At 33.6% G+C, this 24,161-nt stretch overlaps 3 protein-coding genes and 2 long non-coding RNA genes across 7 annotated transcripts; all 5 read right to left on the reverse strand.

Moving 5' to 3' along the window:
* Positions 1 to 255: 255 nt before the first annotated feature.
* LOC8274691 (ABC transporter B family member 13) lies at positions 256 to 6,527 on the reverse strand. 2 transcript variants are annotated; one of them, XM_002510518.4, is made up of 10 exons: positions 5,980 to 6,527; positions 4,943 to 4,997; positions 4,660 to 4,835; positions 4,371 to 4,571; positions 3,974 to 4,233; positions 3,561 to 3,874; positions 3,212 to 3,435; positions 2,240 to 3,029; positions 1,785 to 2,026; positions 256 to 1,683 (listed from the first exon to the last, which is right to left on the reverse strand). In XM_002510518.4, exons 1-10 carry the CDS (start codon positions 6,256 to 6,258, stop codon positions 466 to 468), a joined length of 3,759 nt encoding a protein of 1,252 aa, XP_002510564.1. In that variant the 5' UTR covers positions 6,259 to 6,527; the 3' UTR covers positions 256 to 465. The 2 variants fall into 2 exon arrangements, with proteins under 2 accessions (XP_002510564.1, XP_025013553.1); XM_025157785.2 differs by lacking the exons at positions 4,943 to 4,997; positions 5,980 to 6,527 and having other exon boundaries at positions 4,371 to 4,462; positions 4,660 to 4,801.
* A 3,456-nt stretch (positions 6,528 to 9,983) lies between these two features.
* On the reverse strand, positions 9,984 to 12,026 carry LOC125369205. The gene is made up of 2 exons (XR_007214843.1): positions 10,563 to 12,026; positions 9,984 to 10,281 (listed from the first exon to the last, which is right to left on the reverse strand). It is a non-coding gene; the product is annotated as an uncharacterized LOC125369205 (long non-coding RNA).
* A 200-nt stretch (positions 12,027 to 12,226) lies between these two features.
* Positions 12,227 to 14,262, reverse strand: LOC125369212. The gene is made up of 3 exons (XR_007214851.1): positions 13,895 to 14,262; positions 13,311 to 13,399; positions 12,227 to 13,207 (listed from the first exon to the last, which is right to left on the reverse strand). It is a non-coding gene; the product is annotated as an uncharacterized LOC125369212 (long non-coding RNA).
* A 2,770-nt stretch (positions 14,263 to 17,032) lies between these two features.
* Positions 17,033 to 19,250, reverse strand: LOC125369128. Of its 2 annotated transcripts, none has more exons than XM_048370603.1 (2): positions 18,052 to 19,250; positions 17,033 to 17,966 (listed from the first exon to the last, which is right to left on the reverse strand). In XM_048370603.1, exon 1 carries the CDS (start codon positions 18,898 to 18,900, stop codon positions 18,313 to 18,315), a length of 588 nt encoding a protein of 195 aa, XP_048226560.1. In that variant the 5' UTR covers positions 18,901 to 19,250; the 3' UTR covers positions 17,033 to 17,966; positions 18,052 to 18,312. The 2 variants fall into 2 exon arrangements, with proteins under 2 accessions (XP_048226560.1, XP_048226561.1); XM_048370604.1 differs by having other exon boundaries at positions 17,033 to 17,449; positions 17,535 to 19,250.
* Positions 19,251 to 21,268: 2,018 nt separating this feature from the next.
* On the reverse strand, positions 21,269 to 22,843 carry LOC8274687. Its single transcript, XM_002510514.4, has one exon. The coding sequence runs from the start codon at positions 22,404 to 22,406 to the stop codon at positions 21,669 to 21,671; it is 738 nt and encodes a 245-aa protein (XP_002510560.1). The 5' UTR covers positions 22,407 to 22,843; the 3' UTR covers positions 21,269 to 21,668.
* Positions 22,844 to 24,161: the final 1,318 nt, after the last annotated feature.

The following is a 24,161-nucleotide window of genomic DNA, read 5'->3' on the forward strand; positions in this document are numbered from 1 at the left end:
TCCAGCCCAATCGACAAATTTGGTCAATTTTAAGCCCATTTACAGCAAGATCAAAAATCGACTCCAAATACAAGTTGTTTGACTTTCCATTCTCTGTCAGAATCGTGTTCATCCAACTATCTGTTTTGCCTCGGACTTCTAATTAGCATGAAGGAAGTAAGTCTCAGATCCTTGATGTTACAAAAGGGAGCAATATAAGTTGTAGCACAAGGAAGAAGAATTAGGAAGGAAGAGGCTAAACAAGAAACTAAGCTGTAGAGAAAGAAATATCAAAAAGATATCTCAGTGCTTGAATATTAACAAAAAGCATTAACATTCCTTCGATTCCAGCACATTTAAGTATATAGAACTCTTGTATGATAATTTTAATTAACTTACAAACTTGAAGAATATGCAGTGTTTCAAATGGAGATTTTCTTAAGAAAACCTTTAGTTATAGACAGCAAAATGTGGAAGATAATTCACTCAGTATAACTTTCTGCTTGTTTCTTGTTGCAGGCTAACTAATTGCTTATAGATACTATCAGGTTTTCCTATCAGCTGTGTATGGCTGCCAATTTCAGCTACTTTCCCATGTTGTAATACAGCTATGCTATCTGCATCGCGAATTGTTGACAACCTATGAGCTACCAAAATTGTTGTTCTTCCTTCCATAAGCTTATTTAGAGCCTCTTGAACCGTCTTCTCAGATTCTGTATCCAGTGCACTAGTAGCTTCGTCCAGAAGAAGAATGGAAGGGTTTTTGAGCATTGCTCTAGCAATTGCCACTCTCTGTTTCTGTCCCCCTGATAACTGCAGTCCCCTATCACCCACATGAGTTTGGTATCCTTCAGGCATTCTGCTGATAAATCCATGAGCATTTGCTGCTTTTGCTGCCTTCATTATCTCAATTTCTGAGGCATTTTCATTCCCATACCTGATGTTTTCATAAATAGTTGTGGAGAATAATGCTGGCTCTTGTTGCACCAAACCTATCTTTAGCCTTAGTGATTTCAAGTTTAAGGTTTTAATCTCACATCCATCAATCAAAATTGTTCCAGAAATGGGATCATAGAATCTCAGCAGTAGGGCAATTATTGTACTCTTTCCTGATCCACTTTGACCAACTACAGCAAGACTTCTGCCTGCTGGAACTTTGAGATTTAACTGCTGAAAAATGGTGATGTCAGGCCTGGCAGGGTACTTGAAATTCACATTTCTGAAATCTATATCCCCTTTGATATCAGCCACCATTTTTGATGTCGGATTCTCAGGGTCTATAGCTGTTTTCCTATGGAGAATGCTAAAAACTGGTGCAAGTGCCTGTGTACCTTTCACAATGTCTGGTGTAAGAGCAAGAGTTTCTGCTATAGCTAGTGCAGTGATTATCAAAACCATGAAGGACTTCATGATGTTCCCAAAGTTGGAATCCCTGTGTGTGATAAGGATTGACGCATACCAAAGGCCAAGGGCATAGGAACCAAAAGCAAATAGCTGAGTAATGCCATACCCAAACCCTGATACATGTCCTCGTAAGAGCGCTTGCTTGTTTGGTTTGTTTAGTTCAGAGGCAAACTGAATGGAGATTCGTTCTTCAGCCCCGAATGCAGCAACTGTGCGAATATTGGTGAGTGCTTCTCGTGCCACAGAAGTTGCTCTAGAGTAAGCATGATAGTCTCCTCCAAACCCCTTGAGAAAAAGTTGCTGCAGATCATGAAAATAAAGAAACTTAAAATCAGCGAATGTTCTAATTTGCATAGTTCAGTAACCCTCCTGTTATGTTAATCATGATCTCAAAGACATACCTCAGCTATAGAAGCTCCAACAAGCAGAGGTAAGGAGGCAACAACAACAGATGCTACGCGCCAACTTAGTGTAAAGGCAATAACACATGCTGTAACTGTAAGTGCCACATTCTGCACGACTGTTGAGAGGCGGTCAGCAAGAGCACTCCGCACCAAAGTTGCATCAGCAGCCAAAGTTGATGTTAGCGAGCCGGTATTGTTCTCATCTAAATCAAACCAGCCAATCTCATTGGAAAGGATAGCTGCATTCCATGTAAGGAAAAGGTCTCAAAATAATATAAAGTATGAAAAGTTTACATAATGAAAAAGATTACATTAAATTACAATGGAAGATGTCATGGCCATGACTCTGCACAAATTATATAGCCTGGACAGCTCAACAGAAGCAGAAGTGATCAATTTTCCAAATGCTTGGTATGTCTCAATGCTAAAAATGAAGCAAACAGAAAACGAACCTGAGAACATCGATAGACGAACACGAGCGGTAAGACGCTCTCCCATCAAAGTGTAGAAATAATGTTGCAGAAGATATATAGGAATGGTAATCACAGCCAGTCCCACAAAAATCAAAACTACCCTTTGAATCTCATGTCTCATTTCAGAAGCATCAGGATAATAAAATGCAGTCAGGACATGTGTTATCCCTAGTGCAAACATAGGAGCTTCCATGCCAGCCAAAACTGCACCCAATGAACCAAGCAGTGCACAAGGCCATTCTGGTGAATTTAACTTCAGCAGTTCCCAAATCGATGCAGTTGAAGCATGGTTGGCTAAGTCGATTCTTTCATCATTTGACTGCACCTCTCCTGTTGAGATTGACTTAAAATTCAGCGGGTTGTTATGACTGTGCGGAAGTTCTCCAAAGCTAGAATTCCCATCAGCTTCAGAATGACCTATTGAATTTGAATGTTTTAAATGTTCTGATACTTGCAAACCCACTAGACTTGCATACTCTCCTCCCTTAGATATCAAGTCCAAATGGTTCCCACTCTCAGCAACTTGGCCATTCTTCAAGACAATGATGGTGTCGACATCTCGAATAGTGGATAGCCGGTGTGCGACAATGATAGTAGTCCGATTTGACATGATTTTATCCAGGGCCTGCTGAACAATGAGCTCTGATTCTGCATCAAGAGCACTAGTAGCCTCATCCAAAAGTAGTATCTTTGGATTTCTCAACACTGCTCTTGCTATAGCAATTCTTTGCTTTTGTCCACCAGAAAGCTGAGTTCCTCCCTCCCCCACCTGGATTCAATAAACCATCATACATTGCAAAAGATGGGATGGAATCAGGTAAATAGATTGTTTTGCCATTAATTTTATCATTCATGTCTAGCCCTTGACTCCAGTCACATTTATCAAGCCATTCATTCTTAGAGCTGCATTTTTATTGTTTTATCCTACAAGATACCGTGGATAAGACGCACCTGAGTTTGATAGCCATCAGGTAATTGTTGAACAAAAGAATGTGCATTGGCAACTTTGGCAGCTTCAATAACCTGATCCATCCTTCCATCTTCTTTACCAAACAAAATATTATCAGCTATAGTTGTGGCAAATAACGCTGGTTCCTGACTTACCAATCCAAGCTGTTCTCTCAGCCATTTGAGGCGAAGAGTCTTGAGATCATGTCCATCCAATAGTATTTTACCTAGTTGATTTTGATGCATAAGCTACGCGACTTTTTTAATTGACCATCACAAGAAATGAATACCACTTTGCTCAAAGTTGAAAAAAGTCTGTAATTAGAATGGCATCTGAAGGTTGTATAGATACCTGAATTGGGTTCATAGAAACGTTGAACCATAGATATAACAGTGCTCTTTCCTGAGCCACTGGGACCAACAACTGCAAAGGTTTTCCCGGCACTTACAGAAAAGCTCAGATTCTCAAAGACCATATTGGGTCGTGAGGGGTAAGAGAAACAGATATTGCAAAATTCGATTTTCCCATCTACTTCTGGCAACTCAATTCCATCTTCTGAGCTGTTAGAAGGACAAGAGTCTTTCTTGATCATGTTAATGATATTGGCGGCGGCAGCCCGGCCTTTAGCAATAGCAGCAAGGTTTGGAGTAGCTTGACCAAGAGCACTGTAAATAAAAAGGGCCTATCTTTTATCAGAATAAAAATGGATAGTCAGTAATAATACCTTACACTAGTTGCTATTTTATAATTCATACGGCACTTACAATCCACTAAAAATGACATTGATAATCATTGTGAAAGCTTTTGCCCCATTTATGTGGTGATGCCTAACAAGGATGCTGGCATACCAGAGAAGCAATGCCCAAGCACAAAACAATAGCCCATATGTAAATCCAACACCAACTCCTTTTGCAACCCCACTTTTCTTCCCCAATTTAAGTGCTTTATTAAGGGACTTAGAATATGCTTCAATTGCTTTATCCTCTCCTACAAATGAGTATACAGTGCGAATTTGTGAAATAACCTAATACATAGAAGAAGACGTAGATATCAGCTCTTCCTTAACCTTGTAGTTGAATCATAAGCAGTTAAACTCAGAACCACCAAAAGAGCTGTAAGAAGCTTATGAAATTTTTGAACCAAGGTTTGTGATATATATACCTCTTCTGCAACCTTGCCAGCCTCAGCATAAGCAGCCTCACCTTTCTCTGATAAGGTAGACATGATCACAGTATAAGCTCCCCCAGCAACAGCTATCAACGGAACCACAGCCAAGGTGAGGAGTGTTAGTTGCCACACATATACAAATCCTATGGCAAATCCAACAATGAACTGAGAAAGGTAGCGCATGGCATGGCCTGTCTGCATCAGGATACGTGGAAATGGTTTGCCATGGTTATATGTGTCAAAATGCTGGTCCAAGTATTCAAGCTGATAATTTTCAACTTACCTTGTCACCTATTGCATCTTGTATTAGTATCGCATCACTGGAGATGTGGAACATGATGTTGGAATCTCTGGCTTCTGTGTCGAAAAAATTCATATCCTTCCTTAAAACAGATTGAAGGTACTTGAGACGCAAACGAGCTGTTTGCCTCTCCCCAGTTTGCATCCACAAAGCAACACCTGAAAAGGCAACATAAAAGAACAATGCTACTACTTGTGGAAAATTTTTATAAATAGTTCCTGAAATCAGTTTTTATAGGACATATTCGACTGGTAATCAAACATACCTATCCATGCTGATACAAAAACCACAAGCCCCAAATACACCAAGTACAAGGCATGCTGCAACAGAAAGGTAGAAGATAAATCTTTACTTTTCATGTAAAATTTCTTTAAGAACTAATTAACAATCTGGAAATAGGATCAGTCAAGAAAATGATAAATTCTCTTAGAAAAGAAACTTGCAGACTATCACTTCATTTTGGAATCCCATAATTTTTAGCATTTGACTGATATTTTTTGGGTTTCAGTTTTCTCGCTGGTTACGTGAAATTACAGTTAAATCTTTGATCATTTCATTTCTTCTTCTTTTTCTTTTTCTTTTAGATGATGTGTAGTGACATTTTATATATGATTTGCATAATGTGGTTTAATTAATAGAAAAGATTCTTTTCTTTTTTTTTTTCTTATGCAAAACTTCACTGCTTGTTAATGATTGATCCTACATTCTCTTGATGCGCTCTCCACTTGCTTGTGTACATTCACATTTTCTTGTTTTTCATAAATGAAATTGCTTTTTGAGTATCTAGAATTCATGGTGAGTCTGGGTCAGGGTCAGGGTCAGGGTTGTATAATAGTGCTCAATTTTTATATTCTGTTGTTATATGTAGTGAATGTATGGGTCATGATATTGTACCAAAGCCCTGTGTACGGTGGAACACATGACACTGCATTTTGGTTGTCAGATTTTAACAGACAAGTTTTCTGTTCTCTGGAAAGGGACAGATGTTCTGATAAATTTTGGATTTGGAATGAGAAAAGTACACTTCTTCTGTTCGTTAAGTGGAATTCAAGCTAGACATTTTCTATGAGAGCATTTGTCAGACTGAGCTACATCACGATATAGTAAGACTGAGCTACATCACGATATAGTAAGGGACTTAAAGAGAATAAGCAGTAGGAAAATTTTACTATGTTGATAAGAGATTCTGATTCTTAAAATAAATAAATAAAAAGATTACAAAAAGAAATTTTTTTTTAAGCACATGAAACGCTTGAAAACTGAAATTGGAATATGCAGGAATCGTTTGGGTTTAGGCCATACCTTGGAAACTTGTGTAGACATTTTTTGAGGATCGGAAGCTAGATTTCCAAGGGAATCAATCATACGACCGAAAAAGATAAAGAAAACAGGAAGTGAAGCACCATGAATGCATGCCCCTAGACTTCCAAAAAACATCAAGAAGTAATCAATTTTATCAGCTGCAGAAAATAGAGCAAAGAATGAAACGGTGGGAGTTTTGCTTGAACTTGATGGTTGATCCATTGCTTTAGGTGAATTCTGATCCAAAACCTGATCAGAGGCAAGCTCCACTTCATTCATTGCAAAACGTACAATAAGTTTGACAGAGAATTACAAAAGAAAAGCAATTGTTTCACAAAGAATCCGTGGAGGATGAGTGGTCCATTCCCGCCAATAAATGTAAAGGTTCTTTCCGAGTAGCTGGCCAACTAACAATTCGGCTCCATAACTGTCTTTTGAACTTTGTTAGGCTGATAGGTTAACGAATGGTTCCGAAAGGCCCAACGTTAAAGCTCTCTCACAGCATAACCTTTAAATTGAACACAACAACCTTAAGCTGCAATTACAGCTGTTTTCCTCTGACTTAATAGCTGCTGAGTATTGAGCGAAATGGGTTATCCCTGTCAAAGCAGTAGCCTGAATTGTTGGATACATAATGAACTATAAAGAAAAGAGTGCTCAATCATGCTTATCATTTATTATTGTCCGCTTTTTTTATGACTTACTGGCATCAAAAGTTATGCAATTTTTTTTGTTCTGTTTTGATCATTGGATTAGTAGCTTGCTTAATAACACAAAGTAAGTGTTAGAGATGGAAATATATATATATATATATATATATATATATGTATTTTTTGTTGCACTCTGCTAAATGGATCAGTTTGATTCCCATTAAAGGTAAAATATAGAGTAAATTCACTAAAACACCCTTAATAATCTTAGACGCCAAAATAGGTCAGCTCATTGCCGCCACATAACCTGCACAATTTACCGCCTAGACTCTACAAAATTCTTTCTCTTTTTTTACTTTAATATTTAGCTAACGGCACCCGACAATTAATTTCGGTTTAATAAAAAGAACATTAAAAATTAAAGTAATATAATTGTAACAAGTAAATTGTTAATTGAATTTAATTTGTGAATTACTTTAAACCTATAATAAGTTGAAAGGTTTTTGAGTTGGCATGCAACTTTTCAGTAGCTCCAAATAAAATTAAATATTGTAATTTAAGTGAATTTATCTTTTAATTTCTTTAATAACATAAGCTGCATAAGATGATAGTGATAAGATTGAAAGAAAATCATAATGTACATCATCAAAAGAAGCTTAATCTAAAAATAAAGATGATAGTGATAAGATTGAAAGAAAATCATAATGTACATCATCAAAAGAAGCTTAATCTAAAAATAAAGGAAAGATGACTATTTATACTCTAACATAGAAAAGACTATACTACCCTTACAATAAACATTTAATTACATTGTTTAACATTCCCCCTCAAACTCACAATACGATAGCAACAAGCATCGAGAGTTTGTCAGATAAAAAACGAAAACGTGAAGCAGTTAGACTTTTTGTAAATAAGTCCGCAAGCTGTAAGGAAGAAGAAACAAAAGGCAAAGTCAAGGTGTCATTCTGAAGATGATGACGGGTAATATGACAGTCGATTTCGATATGCTTGGTCCGTTCGTGAAAGACTGAATTGTGCGCAATTTGAATAGCGCTCTTATTATCACAATGTAAAGGAGTTGGTTGCCGCAGAAAGACACCCATATCAGCAAGCAACCATCGCAACCAAACTATTTCACAAGTAGTAGAAGCCATAGCGCGATATTCAGCCTCCGTTGAGGATCGAGAAATGACGTCATGCTTCTTACTTTTCCAAGAGATAAGGGAATCACCTAAAAAATATAAAATCCAGTAGTTGATTTGCGGTCAGTGGGATCACCAGCCCAATCAGCATCAGAGTAATCACATAACTCTAAAGATGAAGCAGATGAAAATAGAAGAGTCTGAAACTGAGTCCCACGGAGGTATCTCAAAATGCGAAGAACAGCAGCCCAATGAACTGTAGTAGGAGAAGTAACAAACTAACTGACTATATGAACAGCATATGCGATATCAGGGCGAGTGATAGTAAGATAAACCAAACTTCCAACAACAGTCCGATATAGACTCGGATCCGGCAGTAGAGAACCATCAGAAGCAGAATAACGAGCATTGAGCTCAATTGGAGTAGCAACAGTCTTATTGTCAAAAAGGCGAGCACGCTCAAAAATATCAGAAATGTACTTAGATTGAGAAAGAAGATACCCTTTTGGAGAAGAAGCAACTTCAATACCCAAGAAGTAACGAAGGGAACCCAAGTCCTTCATAGCAAAATAACGAGTCAGTTCGGACTTTAACAGACTAATCCCGACAACATCATCACCTATAATAATCATATCATCAACATATAGAGAGAGCAAAATTCGACCAGCTGAAGTACATTTGATAAACAGTGCAGAGTCATGGTGGCTAGGATAAAAACCAAGTGAAGTAATTACAACAGAGAATTTCTCAAACTAAGCGCGAGGAGCCTGTTTGAGACCATAAAGAGCCTTCCTAAGTCTGCAAACTTCACCAGGATGGTGATCAAGACCAGGAGGAGGGACCATATAAACTTCTTCATGAAGATCGCCATTCAAAAAGGCATTTTTGACATCCATTTGAGTTATATCCCAACGACGAATGGAAGCAACAGCAATAAGAGTTCGAACTGTAGTCATTTTAGCAACGGGAGAAAAAGTCTCTTCATAATCCATACCATATTCTTGAGAATAACCTTTAGCCACTAAACGAGCTTTATACCTTTCAATAGAACCATCAGACTTAGTTTTAATCTTGTAGACCCAACGAGAACCAATAGCACGTTTACCTGCAGGAAGGAAAACTAAATCCCAAGTATGGGTTTGGTGAAGAGCAGTTAACTCCTCAGCCATGGCACGCTGCCAAAGAGGATCAAGAATGGTTTTTTTGAAAGATGAAGGTTCAGAAAGATGATGAATAGAAGCGAGAAAGGAAACAAATGAACTCCTATAACAAGAATAATCAAAATCAGGTTGTTTAGTGGACTTACGATTGCGTACAGGATAGCGAGGTACGATAGTATCCGCAGTCTCAGGAGATGATTAGGCGGAGTGTGTAATAGAGGAGCCAATAGAGGTGTCAGGAATGTCAGCAAAGGATAGCTCATCAACATCAGTAGCAAAAGGGTCAATATGGATAAGATCAGACATAGATATATGGTGAGGACGGTCAGGAATTGTAAAATAAGGAATATGTTCAAGAAAAATAACATGACGAGAAATATATAATTTATGACTTACTAGATCAAAACAATGATACCCTTTTTGACTTGCACCATAACCAAGAAAGACACATATAGTAGATCGAGATGATAGCTTACTGCGTTCAACATGAGGAAGAAGAACAAAACATGTAGAACCAAAAACACGAAGAGAAGTATAATCTGGCGGACGACCATACAATCTTTCATAGGGAGACAAGCCAGAATTATAAGAAATAGGAATTCTGTTAATTAAATGAACAGAAGTAAGAACTCCTTCCCCCTAAAATTCACTAGGAACACTAGCGGACAACAAGAGTGATCGTGCAGTCTCTAGAATATGCCTATGTTTTCTCTCAGCAACTCCATTTTGTTCAGGAGTATCAGTGCAAGAAGTTTAGTAAATTGTACCATCCAAAGTAAGTAGATCCTTAAAAGCATGAGAAGTATACTCTCCCCCCAAATCACATCTAAAACATTTGATAACAGCTGAATGTTGGGTTTTTACAAGAGATCGGAACTCATTATAAATGCTAAAAAAGTCTGAACGATGTTTCATAAGATAAACCCAATAATAACGAGTGCAATCATCAATAAAAGATACATAATAGCGAGAACCCCCTTTTGTAGAAATAGGAGAGGGTCCCCATACATCAGAATGAATAAGATCAAAAGGAGAGACAGATATAGTAGTGCTTTTAGGAAAAGGCAATGCATTAAACTTGGCTAGTTTACAACCACTACAATCAGAAATATCATGAGTTTTCAAATTTCCTAAAGCTCCTGTAGAAACTAAAAATTTTAAACGAGACACAGAGACATGACCAAGGCGAGAGTGCCACAAATAAAACACAGATGAAGAGGGATTCAAACGAAAGGATGACAAATTCACACCAGGAACAACAGCCACAGTGTGAGGGGTTTTGAGTTGATCCAATACATAAAGTCCTCCTTCTCTATGGCCGATCCCAATCACTTTCTGAGACTGTGGATCCTGAACAAAACAAGCGGAAGAAGAAAATGAGACTGAGCATCCAGTATCACAAATCTGACCAACAGAAGCAAGATTCAAAGCAAGACTAGAAATGTGATAGACATTAGATAAAGATAGAGAAGGCGTAATAACCGAACCAACACCTTGCAATGGCATAGGTGTACCACTAGCACTCATAACAGGAACTGAAACTTTAGGGGTTAGAGAAGTAAATGATGATAAATTAGGTGACATATGGTTTGAAGCACCAGAATCTAAAATCCAGGAGGAAGGGGATATACCTGAAGGACTAGATGACAGACCTACTTGAGAGGAAACATACATGGCATGAGGCTGAGAAGCAAGGAACTGCTGAAACTGCTCAATCAGTGATGGGTCTAAGGAGGAGGTTGACAAGGCATTGTGAGGACGAGGTAGAAGAGGAGGTCCATTGTGGGGAGGCGGTGATCGATACGACCACTGATGAGACTGTTGCTGCTGCTGTTGATGAAACTGTTGCTGTTTTCCTCTGCCCAATTTCGAACACTGAGATTTTCAATGACCTTTTTGCTTGCAAAACCCGCATTCATCACGAGCAACAGATCCATATGGCCTGAACTGAGATTTAGAGTTTGATCGAGGAGGCATGGCAAAAACAGATGGAGTAGAAGCTGGAGAAACCTCTTTTACAACCGAGGACTTCAAACGAATTTCTTCAGCTAAAAGTTCACTAACAACAGAATCAACAGAAGGCAGTGGATGACGATGCAGAATAGACCCACGAAGTCCTTCAAACTCATCACGAAGGGCCATTAAAAATTGTACCAATCTCTGCTCCTCTCTTCGTACAATATAAGGCCCAAAGGATCGTAATTCAGCAGGTTCTGTGAGAGCCAACTGATCCCACAAATCTGTCATAGCATCGTAGAATTCCTGAATACTCATACTTTTCTGCTGAAGAGCACGAATGTCAGACTCCAACTGGTATTGCTTTGCAAAATTAGACTGTGTTTACAGTCTAGCTAGGTGATCCCAAACCTCCTTAGCCGTCTCATATTTTGCTAATTGGGTGCCTATCGAATGCTTAACAGAATTATTGATCCAAGTAATAATTTTTGAATTATCAACTTCCCATTTATCCAATAATGCCACATCATCTTGAGGCTTAATATAAGCACCCGAAATATATCCCCACTTTTGTTTCCCTTTCGAGAAATTTTTCATCACGTAGCTCCAATATGCATAATTCTTACCATCCAACTGAACACTAACTTCTTGAAGCGAATCATCTCTAGCTTCAGCCATACGGAACAGACAAAAGAAAGGAAAATTCAACAGAAATCAACAACAATCAATTACTCCAAAGAAGGGGCAACAAATCTACTTTTACAGATTGCTTATGTGCCATAACCATTTATCAATATAAAACCACAATATATAATTTTCCACCAAGCAAATAAATTTAAGCCACAACCCCTATCAACAAATCCAACCTTAAAGAATTTTGTCGAGCAGGTGGCATGCCAACATCATTGTTTGCTGCAACTATCTTTAACAATATTCTCGTCTTTACAAGAATTTCGTCCGAAACCAACACGCCACGAACAGCAACAGTCTGCACAACAGATTGAACAGGGGAGTTTTGTCGAGCAGGTGGCGTGCAAAGTGGAAATGCCGACGCACAGCAGCAACGCACACAACATAAGAAGTAGAAGCACGCAGCAAAGAAGAGGAAGAACGAGCAGACGTCGAGGATGGAAAACACAGAAGCACAGCGAAGCGCACACGACAAGAAGTAGAAGCCGCAAAGAAGAGGAAGAACGAAAGCGGTCGAGGTCACATTTCGATTGTAAAACAATTAAGCTCTGATACCATGATAAGATTGAAAGAAAATCATAATGTAGATCATCAAAAGAAGCTTAACCTAAAAATAAAGGAAAGATAACTATTTATACTCTAACATGGAAAAGACTATACTACCCTTACAATAAACATTTAATTACAGTGTTTAACAGATAGTTTGATGAAAGGTGGTAATAGTAGTTATGAAAACTAAAATGCAGTGAATTATGAAAAGGAGAAGAACACACAAGTCAATGGAGAAGATGCATATAATCTCTGAGTTTGAACAAAATAAAATAGAATAGATTCAAATGACTCTATGAACCACGATGATGTCATTCCAAAAAAGAAGGAAACTCCATGCATAAAATAAAGACAAAAAGAGAAAGAGTGAAAGTTCATAGAGATATAACAAAGGTTGAGTGATTCAAGTCCTCTGCGCAATAACATTCTAAGAGAGAGAAATAATTTAAAACTTCAAATTCTATAAAAAAAAATTATAACAATAAACTCAAATATAATTAAAGACATTCAAGCACATTTGCACTATTACATACGAGTATGCAAAGAATCAAAAATCTTATATAATTACCCTTCTAAACTGGATCAAACTAGGGATGGCAATGGCTAAGGTATTCGCCCATTTAATGCTATCCGAACCCGAACGCATTTAAACCATACTTATCTGAACCGTCCCAAATCCGTTTAAGAAATGACACTTGTAATTCGAACCCGTCCCAAATCTTAATAAAATTACTCACAAGCTATCTAAATCCGATTAAAACCTGTTTAGATTAAATAAATTTTATGAGTATTTAAATGGGTAGCGGATACTCTATCCATTAAAATCTATTTATATGAATATACGGGTAATTAAATTGGTATCTGTTTATCAAACATGTTTACAATAATTTAAATAAATAACAAAATAACAAAACATATACTAATCAAGTCTAAGAATTCAACATTAAATATTCTATATATTAATACAAATCAAGCATAAATTTAGTAAAATCTAAAACAATATCATAAGTAATAATAACTAAATAAAATACAATATTTATTACACTTTGTAGATCTTCAACTCCATATTCAAGTTGTTTATCTATCAAATTTGAAAAAAAAAAATACCATTAGCATATTAAATATTAAATAATAAATCTATTTATAATTATTATTATTATAAGAAATATTTAAATAGCACTTACTCAATAAAAACTTCATGGAAATACACTTCATAATTCAACATCTTTCTCAACTGAAGATAAACAACTTGCTTCTACAGTTGAATAAGATCCTAAAAGTTTAAAATAAGAATGAATATATAAAAATAAGTAGTTATAATGTATTATGCATATAAAAAATATAAAAAATATTTATACTAGATGAATTGTTAACTGAAAAACAACCGTTAATTCAAATAAAATTACAAATGAAAATCTAAAACTAAACCGAAATTATTTGTTCAGCTGATTAGAAGTCTAACATAATATTGACAGTGATAAGTTTACAAGGGCCACCTCTGCACTATGTAAGCTAACTGTATTCTTTACCTAGTATCTTTTTTTTTTTGTCACAGTATTCTTCACCTAGTACAGTTACTATGTAGCATTTCAAATGACATGCTTTCTATCTCTTCTTGGTTGCTTTTCTGTGTAAAGGTGGAAAGAAATTAGCAGTTATATTAGGTGTGTGAAAGTAAAAGGAGTTGGGTAATCTCCTCTTTTATAGCATCTAAAATGACAGCCACAATCAAAATCGTTAACTCAAGAAACTTTGGCAAAAACCTTACCTGAGACGGAGCAGCGGTTGAGAACGACGCCAGCAGCGGCGGCTTGAACACAGCAGCAGCGTGGACGGCAGCAGTGGTGGTCTGGACGGCAGCACCGACGACGTGAATGGCAGCAGCAATAGAGTGAACGGCGGCGTGAAGCAGGGGGTGGGTGGTGGAGGCTCTGAGAAGGTTGAGTTGACGCGAGTTTGAGAGGAGAAGAAGATAATTGAATTAGAGTTTACTTTGTCTTGGATTTTCTTAAGTTTAGTATATAAAAAATACATAGTTCTATTTTAAATTATGTAATTTTATTTAGGTTTTTTTTAGTTTGGTACATCAAAGCTATATAGTTTTACTAAATTATATAGTTTTATTTAGTTTTTTTTTTAATTTGGTACATCAAAACTACGTTGTTCTACTCAAAACTATGTATTTTATTTAAAATTATATAGGATACTTTGAAACTAGATAGTTTTAGTTAAAACTACATAATTTTATTTTTAACTATATGTAATATATTTCTTTAATTTATTAATAAAAATTTATTGAATTCATATATATGATTTTTTTTGCATATAATAAAAATAAAAATTAAACTATATAATATATTCAAATTTTAAAATATTGTCTTATATTTTTTGGATGTAATAACACAATATATATATTATTAATATAAGATTTTAATAATAAAAGTGAGATCTATTAAAAACTTAAAGTTTAAAATTTAAATTCTACTGTATAACAATATGGTATAAGATTTTTTATATCATATTAATTAGTCAAGACACATAAAACTAATCAAGATTATTTAATAAACATAATTAATGTCATACTAGCACTACATAATTATAAGTTAATAATGCTAATATGTTAGGTTGAGTATTATAATAATTTTTTAACGTGATTTAGTATAATATTATTTTATATCTTAATATAATAGTACTATATATATATGTGTCTTTTTTATAAAGAAATATTAAATAGCGTAATGGTGAATGACTTTTTTTTTATAAAAAATATAAGGTTTAATATACATGGAGAATAAAATGATAAAAAAAAATTATTAATCAATCTAATAGAATAAGATACCCATAAGTACCTTGTAAGATACCTGTTTAAATAAAAAGATATCGAATAATGGGTTCGAGTACCCTGCATCCATATCCGTCTACATAAGTAAGTCCGGATAGCGAATATTTATGCGGCTGAACCTGAATCCAACTCAAACCTGACACGGATATTAAATTTAGATTTCAAATCCTTTTTCATTATCGAAATAATATTCCAATAGAATCCGATCGAATCGGGTATTCAAAAATATTCGTCTGAATGCTATATTGAACCAAACTGATATTGGTAGATTACCATTTTTTGTTTGGGAGTGTGGAAAACAAGAGGAAAGAATTGAGACTTTTTTGCGTGGGATTCATGAATTGATATTTCCTTTGTTTAGGATCAATTTTTATTTCCACTTTTGTTCGCTTAGAGTTTTAGGACATCGTTCTATATCGATCAAAATAATTTAAAAAGAATACGTTCAACTCAATAAATGATGAATTTATATCAAAAGTATTTATATTAATTCTTTTAATTTTATTAAGAAAATCTATTTAAATGGTTAAACTATTATTTCATAAAATATGTTATTTTAATAAAAATGATATTGATACTAAATTACTAATTTAGATCTAAATATGAGTTTTACATACTTAAATTTTTATTTTTGTGAACTAAAAATAATTTCTTTGTCTCAAATACTAAATAATTATTATAATTAGACGCTAAGATAATTATTCTAAACATAAAAAGAATTAAAGCAAGCCATCTTTATAGGTAAAAGGGTTTTTAATATAATGTAAGCTTTTGATCTTGTAATTTACAGTTTTTTTTATTGTATGAGTTGATTTTAGAAATGAGTTTTCTTCAATTTCTAAGAATAGTACAAATTTTCACTTTTTAAATAATACATTTGACGATGTTAAATTAAAATAATATTTTTTACAAAAACTTTAAGATAGGCTCATGACACTAAACCCTTAAATAAAAGGATTTAATTTCACAGTTTTAAACATAAAAGGTACGATTACAAAAAGGTTAAAATTTAAGGACACATGCTGTTCGACAAAAGGAAAAACATAACATGTAAATTACAAACCCTAATTTTTTATCTCAACCTCACAGCCGTCGTCATCTCTTTAACCCTCCACCAATCTCATGGCTGTCATAATCTCTCTTTAAGACTCCACCCACCCTCTAACATCGCAGGCAGCATCTCTCTTCTAATCGTGTTAGGATCTTTTTTTTTTTGAGTATAAATTTCAGAGTCTTGTATTGTTTTTCAGATTTCAATCCATACAAATTTCCTGCATTTTCCTTAATTGTCCACTTAATGGTACTATTCTCTTTGTATTTCATCTTCAAACTTTTTTGTTTTCCTCAAAATTTAAATGTCTACCAGTGTATCAAAGCTATAGTGCAAGAATAACTGCTGAGCAAGACCTTTAAGCCTGTTTCCATTTGTGTGTTTTCCTGTCTCTTTTGCATTTTCTTTACTATGTCTGTGTGATTATCTCATTTAGTTTCATGCAGTTACTTATATGCATTCCTGTTACATTCTTTTTTTATATAAAACTTGCTTAGAGATTTGATTGCATAATACGGCATATTTGTGGATTGTATTCCTACAAGTCATAGTACTTATGCTAAATAAACAGTAACCATACCAGTTGTTGAAAAAACACTTACAAGAGTAACTAAGCATTCATTTATTCTGGGAATTGCTCGCCCCCACTTGAATTTGCAGTGGATTTACTCATTTATTCTTGTGAATACTACATTCAGTCTTATCATTTTCTTTGTTCGATTCATTAAGTGTTCAATCAATGGTCTTGTTTTTGGGCAGAATGGAATTTGAATGCTTCATATGGATTGTACACATATGGAAAGAGCTATTGAGCATATTCCCCCCACTTAAGGGCGGGGATGTTAGACCTCTTCCTAATGACATCATTTTTGAAATACTGAGTAGGCTTCCAGCGGATGAAGTTCTCAAATGCTGTAGTGTCTCTAAGGAATGGAAGGCTCTTGTTCTCACTCCGTTTTTTTCTCAAGCCCAACTTACAAGAGCCTGCCCAATTGTTTTTATACAATATAGACGACCAGAATCACACTTTTTTATGCATGGTTTGGATGTATTTTTTCTCGATCAAGGAGCTAAGAATAACAGGATGATCGAGAAAGTATACAATAAACCCACACTCAACATGCAAAAGATTATGCCTAAGCTTGCTTTTAGCTACAATGGATTCATCATATTTAAAGAATACAAATCATTCTCTCCATCGACTATCTTTTTTATTTACAACCCCATTACACAGGCAGAAATAACCTTGGAAAACCCAGTTTGGAGTGGTGATTTATGCGGTATGTGCTTTCACTTATTGACCAGAGAATACAGGTTGATTTATGCATATCGAAATGGCAAGGGCTGTCACTATCTGATACTTTATCAGCACAGCATGAAGTGGAGAAAGCTTTGTACTTTTAATTATGCGCCCACTCGAGAGATTGCTCCTGTAAACACAAATGGATTTATTTATTGGATAGTGGATGGTCAACGTTTAAATTAAAAACCTACTTGCAGTGCATCCATACTCACATTTAACACAGAAACTGAAGAACTCCAAGTTAGGCCTCATCCTGGGAATAGATGTCGCAGGTGTCGGATTGAGCGTGAAGAGGTGCAACTCTTACAAATGGAGAGTAAGTTATTATTCTGTCGTCTGTACGTGAAACACTTAAAGATTTGGGAGCTCGAGAACTCTACAAAGTGGGTTTGGGTTGAAAGGTATAATATCAATCTTGATTGGAACTTGAATCGATACCCATTTTCAAGTTATTACCAACAATATATAAAACTCTTGAACATCCAAGATGGGGAGTTGCTACTATGTTGATATTACAGAGGTATTTTTTGGTATCATGGCTTGCCCAAGCACCACATACATAAATGCAGGTGTACCTAAAACAGTAAGCCCTTTCGATCAACTTGCCATGTGCAAGTGATCAACAAAAATTCAAGCCACACAACCTGACAAGCAAAGTAAAGTATAAATTAAAACAAATTAAATGGCATGAAAATAAAAGAGAAATAAGGAAACACTTACGGCACTTACTCTTCCACAGAAGACTTGTGATTAAAGGTATTGAAATTGCAAGAGGAAAGGCACTAACACCTTGCAACATCAATAACCTAACATAATGTCTTAAATTTATTGACTTCTTCCACATCCACATGTACCTCTACATCTAGAGTTTTAAAAATATTATCCAAAGATTTAGATTTCTTAGCACTCATTTAATTCTTCTCTTCCTGAGTTTCTTGAATCTCAGTATCAATTTCTTGAACCTCACTATCTCTACTCTCCTCGAGATCTCTACTTTCCTCGCTCACAGCTAGTACTATCTCTACTCTCCTCGAGATCTCTACTTTCCTCGCTCACAGCTAGTACCATCTCTACCCTCTTCAAGATCTCTATTCTCCTCTCTAGTACCGTACCATCCCTACCTGCCTGAAGATCTCTACTCTCTTCACTCTCAGTTCTAGTACCAATTCTACCCTCCTCGTTCACAGCTCTAGTATCATCACCCCCACTCCCCTTGACATATTCAGTATTAAATCCTCTTATTTCTAGTGCAAGTAGTGTATGCATTCTCCTTAAGTCCTTCATTCTAGAAGCCAACTTTGATATCATTGAGAACGCCACGACAAAAGGTACTATAGTACCAACAACAAACCCAACCAACAGGAGACCAATATTTCCTAATAATATATGATTCCATCCACCTTGTGTCTGAGAGACCAAAGTTATCCCACCCATCAACAACCCATATAGTTGAATATGTGTTATTGGCAAAACAACGGCTTCATTTGCTTGCCTCACTAATTGAAGCTCATCCACTTTCATTGCTCCTACTCTGGCTTCAAAAACAGCTAACATTTGCACTTGGTCATTTGCTGCCATTTGTCCTTAAAAAAAAAAGAAAATGAGATAAATGAAAAACAGTTGTTTAAATCACTTTCTCATTCCTCCTCATTTTCTAGGAAAGTATAAAATTTACCTTTGTCGGCTACTTTGTGCGTCTCTCTTACAGTAAAGTGTGCAGTGTCTAAGGAGTAAAAGGGTTTAGGTTTAGAGCTTTTGTGTTAGGAAGGGTTAAGAATCTGGGCTAGGATGATTATCTATAGTTGTGGTTGTGGGCCAGGGTCCACATGAGTCTCTTGGCAACGAAATGAGAAACCGTTCCTCCCTTTCCCAGTCGTTAAAAGGAGGATGAAGATGATAATGATAATAATAACAATAATAATAATTACCTACAAGCACCATTGATCTTCTCTGTCTCTATTTCTTTATTCCCACCCAATGAATACAACACTTACTAATAATAATAATAATAATAATAATAATAATAATATGATTTCAATGTCTAATTTCCCAATTCATTTCTCATTTTTTTCACATAAAATTTAAGTTTGTGTGTAATTATCAACTTTTTTTTTAATGAGATTTCAATTCCAAACGACGGTCTTATTTATCTGTCAATTTATTGATTAATAAGTTATATTTTTAATTAATTATTTTTTTAATTTTTAAAAATATCATATTAATTATATTTTAATGTTATATTAACTAACAAATCAAATTTTTTAATTACATAATAATTCTAATTTTATTAAAAAAATAGAATATTTATTATATTTTAATATTGTATTAACTAATATATTAATTTTTTTAACTAAAACATAATTCTAATTTTAGAAAAAATATATTTTAAATTATATTCCCTAATTAGTTTTAATTCTATCAATTATATTAATAGCATTAATTTATATAATACTAAAATTAATTAATAAATAGTTTTAAAATTATTTTTATATTATTACACTGATAAGATTTTAATATATTAAAAAGGTTAAAAAGATATCTAAAAGATTTAATTGCATGTTATTTTTAAAATATTATAGATAAATATTAAATATTAAAATTCTATTAATTTTTATTTATAAACATGATTTTATAATTAAAATAACAACAATAGCGTGCAATATACAAGTAAATGACTAGTTATAATAAATAAATAAAACTTTACTTTTGACATATAAAAGATGAGAGAATGACTAATTAAAATAAAATAAAATAAAACAAGAAAAACAAAGAAAAAAAATATAAAAGAAAGATATCCCTTTATATATTGTAGGAAAATATTTGTTATAAAATAAAGAATAATAAAAAAATAATTTTTTGTATATATCCATATGTATTACACCTATTTATAAGCGTAAATTATTATAGTGATATAGTTTTATTCTTATAAAAATTTATATTTATAGATATAATAACGGAGAACCACTCTAATCAAAACATTTTAATATTATCATATGAAAATTTTAATATTTTACATAATCTTTACATAAATTGTTTCTAACTTTGACTAATTCTTCAAAATCTAATCTTTTAAACTTGGAAATTTGGCCGACATTTTTCAAAGCATTAATTAATTGAAATTTACCATTTCAAAATACAATATATTACTAATTTATATAAAATATAGTTTGCTAAGTCGTGAAAGAAGGTGAGGAAAAAGTTAAAAATTGAAAGGCACCATTTGAAATCAGGATTAAAAATGAGAAATATTAAAAAATTTATATATTTTAATTTTTGAATATAAAAAAAATGTCAAAATTCATAAGTCTTGACCAATAAGTTTCTCATTCTTATTCATAAAAAAAAAAAAAATCATCATTTTCTACAATTTGCAATGAATTTCTGGTAGTAATTAAAAGTATTTTTCATTATTTCAGTAATTTCTCACATAAAAATAAAAAAAATTAATGATTTATTTTATCATTAATTCACTATCAAAAATTTTAAATTCTTGAATATTGATTAAATCAATGAATTTTAAGATTGTTTCATCACTAAATATTATTTCTCTCACTTTAGTGTGGATTTCAAACTTTAAGCAAAATTGTGGACTTTTTAATTTAAATCTATAAAACAACTCATTTTATTTAAAAAACAGAAGTTATAAAATAGAAATAATAAAGTTAAAAAAGATATTTTGAAGGTATGAAATGTATTGACTTACTAATATGGCATTTATTTAAAAGTTTTACCTATTTTATAAAAATTTAGTTTAGCCATAATTAATTTCATACAAATTTAATTATATAAAATACTAAATTAAAATATATAAATTTAAAATTTATAAATAAATTTTATATACTTTAACTAAACAGTGCATAAGTGTTTTTTAAATGGATGACTTGAATTATAAAAAAAAACTATAGAAATGAATTAAAAGAAATGATGTGTTATAATGGACAAAAGAGGAGAAAAAAAAGATTTATTATAATTAACGTAGAAATATAACAAATTAGAAGAGAGAAAAGGTAAGATTTAAAGTAAATAGAGAAACTTTGAGAGACAAAAGATAAAACCGAAGGACATTCCCATCTCTAGGAAAATTCTTCTGTAACTAAGTTTGTGCACCCCTATTTTCAAAAAACACAGGTAGGTGATCACAAACTTCCTCCAACCAAGACAAATGAACCAAAAGAAAGAAAAAAAAAAACTAATTAATTAACACATTACAATAAGTTCACAACCAAACAGAAGAAGCTGATTCTCCATTTATCGGTTATGCTTTTATTTACAGGAAAGATACAAAAGCCAACCAACTTCATCACCATTCCCACTGCATTGTAACTGAAAACTAAAATCTTTTTGCTTCACCGGAGTCGCAGAAGCCGCCGGAGATTGTCTGTTGCTCCGGCATCTATCCCGGCAGCTTCTGCAGTGCAACTAAGCTTTGGCCTGACTGAAAACTTGGGCAAAGGTAAGCTACTCGGTGGCGGAGACAGTGTAAAAACTGAACCAGTAAGACTTTCCAAATCTTTAGTACCATGAGTATTATTATTATTATTATTACCTGTAATGAAAGAAGAAGATGATGATGATAAAACTTTGGAAACATCTTTGGGTAGATCGTTAGGCTCTGGTCCAGATGGTACAGTGGATGCAATGATCAAAGGCTTTGAATTTTGTTTTGGTTCTTCGTTTCTGGGGATGGGCTGTTTTGATTTCTTTGGAGTGAGAGAGTGATCTCTGGTTCGATTTGTTTTTCTAGTAGTTGTGGGTGGGCAAGAAAGATCTCGGGTTCGAGAATTGAGTGATCTTATTGTTGAGACTGGAAGAGGAAGAAGAGGCGGCTGCTGTCCTTGCCTTTGTTGGATAGGATATAGCCCTACTGCAGGAGGGTATGAGAAGGAGAGAGCACGAGGAGGAGGAGGAAAGAAAAGGCCTCCTCCATGGATGATGTTGTTGTTGTTTGATGGAGCTAAGTTTTCAATTGGTCTTGAAATGAGCCCTCGACTGCTGCTACTATTGTTTCTCTTTGACTGGTTTTTTATCTGTTTCTTGTAAGGAGAGATTGTTTGATGATCAGATGGTGCAAAAATCGCCTCCATACCTTAGTATTTACTTTTGGTTTATATTAAAACTAAATTTAAGAAGATCTGCACAAAAATGAACAAGCAGTAGAAAACAGGCGATGATCTTGGAAAAGAAAAAATAACGCGATCAACAGCCCTGATTAAGATTTCCGATTTCTTTATAAAAACAAATGGAAACCCTTACAGATTTTGTCTAGAAAGTTGCAACATTAAAGAAAAAAAATCAGAATAAACACACAAGATATATGTAATGTAATAATCTCTAATACTTTATATAGATAGATAGATAGGGAGAGAGAGAGCTACTGGTGAAGACAGATTTTTGGCTCTCTCATGAGAAGGGAAAAGAATTGATAGAATAGATCTTTCGATCCTCAAGAGATCCTAAAATCCCTACTTTAGAAATTGTTACAGGGTCTCGATATTTTCAGTGAATAGATTTCATGGCTCTTCGCATCAATTGCCTCTTTTTATAGAAGAAAAAAGAAGAATAAAAAGAAGAGCCCTCAACGGCTACTTCTTCGTCTTCCACAACTTTTTAATTATTTAATTAGAATATTTCTTTTTTTATAATACTATATTTTTTTAATGAAAATGTCGCGATTACTGCGAATTTACCGACAACCGTTGCAGTCGGCTACCCCTTGGTCCAAAATCGGGGACACTGTAGGGCGGTCGCCGCCGATCCAATGGGGACCGTTGGATAATTATTTTTGAAATAGCCGTTAAGAGAATACTGACCGTTGATTACCTCTATGCTTTCCTCGAAGTTGGTCTCATTAGATGAGGACCAGAAGAATCCTAGCCATACACGTTTTCAACGGATTGTGGGACCCATAGCAAAAATTAAATTACAAATTTAGTATTGTTTTTAATATGTGTGACCTCATGTGCAGGGAATAAGTGAGGGCAACTCAGAATAGATATTTCATTCGTTTAGGTGGGCCTGCAGTGATACAATAAATCAGGGCTCATGAATTTGGTTACACGTGGCAGATTAAGAGCCATTCTTGTGACATGGCGCTTGTAGATTTTGTGGTGAATGATTGGAGGGGCCCTTTGTATAATTTCCCGGACGAATGGTCTTGCTTAATATGATAACGAAGGATCAAGGATTGTTTAACATTGCATGTTTAGCTTTTGTTTTCTTTTAGGCTTCTTTAGCACTATGAATTTTAAAATTAAATTAAATTCACAAATTTATAAAAATTTAAAGTTCCTGAAATCTTACTAAATATTGTATTGATGTGTATGTTTAATTTTTAATATGTTTAATTTTTATTTTGATATTTATATTATTTTTGATATATATGATTCAAATTTATATATAATTTTATAGTTTTTTTATTAATTTATTGATTACTGAGTTACATTCATAATTAAACACTTATTCTAATCCTAAAAAATAACATATTACTAATAAATTAATTTTTAATTAGATAATAATTATTCTAAAAGATAGTATTTTAATTATATTTTAATATGATATTAACTTACAAATTAGTTTTTTAATTAGATAATAATTCTAATTATAAAAAAATAATATTTTTAAATATTATATTCACTAATAAATTTATTTTAATTATATAATAATTTTTAATTTATAAAAATAATAATATCAATTATATTGATAATACTAATTTAAAGATAATATTATTAAATAAATATTTTATTAATGCAATGCTATAAATAAAATTTTTAAAAAATTAAAGATATTTAAAATAGTTAATTTGCTATTATTCTTAAAAGTATTATAAATCAAAATTAAAT

Source organism: Ricinus communis, chromosome 2 (assembly GCF_019578655.1).
Source record: "Ricinus communis isolate WT05 ecotype wild-type chromosome 2, ASM1957865v1, whole genome shotgun sequence".
Taxonomy (NCBI): Eukaryota; Viridiplantae; Streptophyta; class Magnoliopsida; order Malpighiales; family Euphorbiaceae; genus Ricinus; species Ricinus communis.